This window comes from Prionailurus viverrinus, chromosome A2 (assembly GCF_022837055.1).
Source record: "Prionailurus viverrinus isolate Anna chromosome A2, UM_Priviv_1.0, whole genome shotgun sequence".
NCBI classification, from domain to species: Eukaryota; Metazoa; Chordata; class Mammalia; order Carnivora; family Felidae; genus Prionailurus; species Prionailurus viverrinus.
This window is the reverse complement of record NC_062562.1, coordinates 100,542,299-100,548,298: the sequence shown is the minus strand read 5'-3', so window position 1 is coordinate 100,548,298 and position 6,000 is coordinate 100,542,299. Positions and strand designations below refer to the sequence as shown.

The window sequence follows — 6,000 nt, the reverse complement described above, 5'->3', positions numbered from 1 at the left end:
ACCACCTATCTTTCAATGAAAAAAGACAAGTATCAACCTCCAGACTGATTCAATGAGGAATATTAAAAAGGACTGAGGAGTCTGGCAGCCATACACAAAGAAAAAGCCCAATCCAGAAAAAGAGAGTAATTATGAGTCAATTTTTAAGTAGTTGAATAAATGCAATAGCATCTGAAAAATGATCATTTCAGAATCTCAAAGTAGACATACAAAACTAAAGTTATAAGTGTGTAATTTTTATTTACTTTTTTAAACACTTATTTATGAGAGAGAGAGTGTGAGCAAGGGGTGGGGGGACAGAGAAAGAGGGAGACACAATCCAGGCTCCGAGCTGTCAGCACAGAGTGTGACACAGGGCCCGAACCCATGAACCGTGAGATCATAACCTGAGCCGAAGTTGGACACTTAACTGACTGACCCACCCAGGTGCCCCACAAGTGTGTAATTTTTAAAAAATTAAACATTTTAAGCACATGAATGGGATTACCACTTGATTATTTCAGTTTATAACTTATGACAAATTTATGAAAGTGTTTTTATCTCCCCAATGATGAGGCAATAAATGAGATTCTCAAGGTAACTATAAATTACATAATTTAAGGGGTCATTTGTTACTACCAAACACTGTACAAACATTATACTATCATTTGCATGATAGATTATACAGTGTATAATACTGACTCTTTAAGCTTCTTTTTAATCTTTCATTGTATATAAATAGTGACTCAGGGAGAAGGCATATTTACGTGAATAATCATACATGTATTATTAAAAGAGAAAGGAAGAAACTTTCAGGATGACAATCCATGTATGTAAATAATAACCTTGTTGGAACTCCACATCTGTCATTATCATAACATACTTGTCTGTTGAAGCTAAAGCCATGAGGCTAATGCTTGAACAAGAACAGAATTAAATTTACATACAAAAAAACCTTTGGGCAAAATTCCACAACTTTGTCATTTTAAAGTCATTCCTTCTTATGTACTTAAAAAATCAAATCCCATCCAGCAAGTACTGTTACTTCAATCATATAAAGCTTTGTTTACTAGCCATATTGATCTACATATTGTAGACAACATTAATAACAACCCCAAATTAAAGAATATTTCATGAACACCAGGCATTCACAAAACTTAAAAGCTGAAGAAATACATTTTTAGAAACCCGGTAAGGGGTTCTGAACTTAAAATGTGTAAGCTTTATTGTATAGACTAAAATTCTGGTTTCCTAGATTCAGGAATACTAAATTGTCTGTTAGGTTTAGTAGCTTCTTGCATCAGCTCCTGCAACTGTCCAATCTGTTCATCACGAAAGTCATTAAGTTTTTCTTCTGGTAGGGCAACTCCAAAACACACTCTTTCTGTTGAATTTTGTCTGTTTTCATTAGTTTGTTGCCATAGCACTGCTGCATACACCTAACAGAAGACAAAGAAAAATGAAGGTTATAAAGTTAAGATACATATTCACTCCTTCAATGTTAGAGGACTTGAAAAATTCTAATTCCAAGTCACCTATTTTTCTCCATCACTGAAGATGCAAACAATATAGATGTGTCTTTACTACTCAGTGATAATTTCAAATGTATCTTATTTTTAGCACTTTAAGAGTTTTCATAGATTTTTAGCAAAGTTCTTAACCTGGAAATCTGGGGACTGGGAGTGGCCCGCAGATAGACTTCAAGAAAATGCATAAACCACCCAAAAGTCAGATACTAAACTGTATGCACACAAGCATTGCAGATAGTTCTTGGGCTATAGTTTTTCAGAGTTATAGCTTTCAAATCTGGGACTATCAAATTTTCAAAGGTGGGTCTTATAGACTTAAATTTAAAAATGTTTATTTATTTTTGAGAGGGGGTAGTGACAGAGAGGAAGAGGGAGAGAGAATCCCATGCAGTCTCCAGCACCATCAATGTGGAGCCTGGTGCAAGGCTCAAACTCATGAACCATGAGATTATGACCTGAGACAAAATCAACAGTCAGATGCTGAACCTGCTGAACTACCCAGGCGTCCCAAAATATTAATTTAAATCACACTAGAGGTAGGGGTACCTGGGTGGCTCAGCCGGCTGAGTGTCCATCTTCTGCTTGGGTCATGATCTCACGGTTGGTGAGTTCGAGCCCTGCGTTGGGCTCTGCTGACAGCTAGGAGCCTGGAGGCTGCTTCCGATTCTGTCTCCCTCTCTGCAACGCCCGCCCCCCCCCCTCCCGCTCACACTCTGTCTCTCTCCATCTCTCTCTCTCCCTCAAAAATAAACATTAAAAAAGAATTTAAATCAAACTAGAGAGAAAGCTTTCAAACCTTTAAGTTCTCTGTATTTAATAATAATCTTTGTCAGGAAAAAATTCTACATTTTTCATGCTCTAATTTTTCTCTCATTCAATTAGCATCTTCAGCCTAAATAGTCCAGCTATTATTGTCTTGCACAAATGATACTTTTTTAAAGCAGACTCTCACTCCGTAATCTTTTAACCAGACAGTAAGTAACAATGTATTTTAGTTCATGAAGTTAAAAGATTATATGCACCTTCTGGGTAAGTAGATAAATTAGTTAACTCTATATAATGCCACTAACTCTATCTGGTTTAAGATAATTAAATTGATTATAATTGCTGGATTGCCATCATCACCACAGAAACTTCAATTCAATACACTCCAAAACTTAACCTGTATTGAAAATATTTTCTTCATGTTTTACACAACTCTATTTCATGTAACTGAAAAAAAACTTGCACATACCCCAAGCTTTATCAATCCCACCTTTAAGTATATGCCCGAGAACAGTGTTTCTCAACCCTCACAGTATTAACAAATTGGATAATTTGGACAATACTTTGTAGTGGGGTGAATGGAAGGCTGTTCTTGCATTGTAGGTAGGATGTTTTAGCAGTATCTCTAGTCTCTACCACTAGTTTCCAGTAGCATACCTCCTCTCAGTCTTTATAATCAAAAATGTCTCCAAACATTACCAAATGTTCCCTGGAAGGCAAAACTGACCCAGGTTGAGAACTATGGTCCTAAAGAAACTTTCAAACATGTGAATGAGTAGCACAAGAAGTGTGGTATTACTTGTTAAAGCAAAAATTGGAAACAATCTCATTGTACTTTTCAGTAAGAGAAAAGACAAATACACTAAGGTTTGTTCAAGATACTTATCTTTTCAAGAACCAGCTCTTGGTTTCATTGATCTTTTCCATCGTTTTTTTAAGCCTCTATTTGATCTATTTCTGCTCTGATTTATTTCCTTCCTTCTACTAGATTTGGGCTTTGTTCTTTTTCTTGCTTCTATAGGCGTAAGGTTAGGTTCCTTTAGATTTTTCTGGTTTCTTGAGGTAGGCCTGTATGACTATAAATTTCCCTCTTAAATTGCTTTTACTGCATCTCAAAGATTTTGGACTGTTGTGCTCTCATTTTCATTTGTCCCCATGTATTTTTTTAAAATTCCTCTTGATTTCTTTGTTGACTCACTGGTTGTTTAGTAGCATATTGTTTTGTCTCTGTGTTTGTGTTTCTTCCAGTTTCTTCCTGTGATTTATAGTTTTATGCCCTTATGGTCAGAAAAGATGCATGATTTCAATCTTCTGAAATTTTTTGACACGTGTTTTATGGCCTAACATGTAAACTATCCTGGAGAATATTCCATGTCCACTTGAAAAGAATATACATTCTTCTGGATAGAATGTTGAATATAAAAGTCCCTCTGGTCTTGAATGCAAAGCTACTGTTTCCTTATTAATTTTTTGCCTAGGGGTGCCTGGGTGGCTCGGTCGGTTAAGCGTCCGACTTCGGCTCAGGTCATGATCTCACGGTCTGTGAGTTCGAGCCCCGCATCGGGCTCTGTGCTGACAGCTCAGAGCCTGGAGCCTGTTTCAGATTCTGTGTCTCCCTCTCTCTCTGCCCCTCCCCTGTTCATGCTCTGTCTCTCTCTGTCTCAAAAATAAATAAATGTTAAAAAAAAAAAAAAATTTTTTTTTTAAATTTTTTTTGCCTGAATGATCCATCCATTGATATAAGTGGGGTGCTAAAGTCCCCTACTATTATTGTATTACTCTCAATTTCTCTCTTTATATCTGTTATTATTTGCTTTATTGTATTTAGGTCTCCAATGTTGAGTGTGTATTTATAATTGCTATATTTTCATTGGATGATCCTTCTATCATTACATGGGCCCTTCTTTGTCTCTTGTTATAGTCTTTGTTTTAAAATCTATTTTATCTGATATGAGTATTGCTACCCCAGTTTGTTTTTTTGTCCCTTTTACATGGAATGTCTTTTTCCATTCTTTCACATTCATCCTATGTGTGTCTTCAGCTCTGAAGTGAGTCTCTTGTAGACAGCATATAAACAGGTCTTATTTTTTTATCCATTCAGTCATCTAATGTCTTTTAATTGGAGCATTTAGACCATTCACATTTGAAGTAATGATTGATAGGTATGTACTTATTGTCATTTTGTTAAACTGTTTTCTGGTTGCTTTTGTAGTTCTCTGTTCATTTCGTCTCTTGCTCTTTTCCCTTGCAATTGGTGACTTTCTGTTGTGTTATGCTTGGCTTCTTTTCTCTTTATTTTCTGTGTATATCTCTTATAAATTTTTAGTTTGTGGTTCCCATGAGGTTTACATATAACATCTCACTTATAAAGCAATCTATATTAAAATGGTGGCCACTTAGGTTCAAAAAAATTCTAAAAGAATTTTTTTACTCCCACCTCCCCAGGTCATGTAAATGTTGTTATATTTTACATCTTTTTATTCATAGAATTTCCCTACTTGCAATTAGTGCCTTTTTTTTTCCACTTAAAGTAGCCCCTTTAACATTTAAGGTTGGTTTAGTTTAACTTCTCTTTGGGAAACTCTCTCTCTTTGCCAGACAGAATATTCTTGCTTGTAGGATTTTTTCCTTTCAGCTCTTTGCAGGCCCAAAGGGCATGATATTATACATTCAAAGTTTCTGCTGAAAAATAAGCAGAGGCTTTATGGGGTTTCACTTGCATATACTTTTTGCTTCTCTATTGCTGCTTTATAATTCTCTATCTTTAACCCTTGACATTTCAGTTATTATGTGTCAAGTATGTGGACCTCTCTGGGTTCATCTTGTTTGGAATTCTCTGTGATTGCTCAATCTGGATGTCTATTTTCTTCCCCTCTCTCCTTCCCTTCTGGGATCTCTATAATGTGAATGCCCACTTGATATTGTCCAAGACATCCTTTGATCTATCCTCATTTTTTAAAGTTCTTTTTGCTGTTCAGCTTGGGTGCTTTCCATTACCTTATCTTCTGCATCAGTTCTTCTTCATCCATTAATCTGTTGATTCCCTCTAGTGTATTTTTCATTTCAGTTATTGTATTCAACTCTGATTGGTTCTTTTTGGTATTTTCTATCTCTTTGTTCAAGTTCTTACTGAGTTATTCCACTCTTTCCTCCAGTCCATATTTATGATCATTATTTTAAACTCTATCAGACATGGCTAATCTCCATTTGGAGCATATTCTTCTGTCTCATTTTGCTTAACATTTGTTGTTTGCTTATATGAATTAGAATTCTCCTAAACTTCAAGGAAAGGTCTTGTGTATGGTCATCCCAACTGGAAGCTATGTATGCCTGGTGACTTTGGCTGGCTGGAGCTACAGCTGTCGTGGGCTGGGAGTCCCAAAGCTGTCTGTGCACAGGGCACCCTGGCAGGACAGCTAAAGGTAAAGTGAGGGAAAACTGGGGTGTCCTGGGGTACTAAATGCAGAAGGTGCCCTGGTGGGGTAGGGGATGGCCATGTAGTGGGTGGCTGGAGCCAAGGTGGGGCACACACTGGGAGGGTCCCAGGGTGCTCAGTGCAGGTAGGACCTGGGAGTTCCAGAAGCACTCTCAGCTATAGGTGCCCTATCAAGCCCTCTGGAACCAAAGTGGTATAGGCCTAGAGTGTTCCAGGGTGCTTTCCACCTGTGTCACCTTGGCGCAATGTCTGTAACTGCAGTAAGTACTGACCATGAGCATCCTGGGTTAT

General features: G+C 37.1%; 1 protein-coding gene across 1 annotated transcript in view; it reads right to left on the bottom strand.

Annotated features, from left to right (window-relative positions):
- Positions 1-344: 344 nt before the first annotated feature.
- Positions 345-6,000, bottom strand: part of SDHAF3 (succinate dehydrogenase complex assembly factor 3) — a 65,554-nt gene continuing 59,898 nt past the window's right edge. Inside the window, exon 2 of the mRNA XM_047851034.1 lies at positions 345-1,418. Coding sequence (XP_047706990.1) covers positions 1,215-1,418 — 204 coding nt within the window. The 3' untranslated portion in view covers positions 345-1,214. The remainder of the gene's footprint in view (positions 1,419-6,000) is intronic.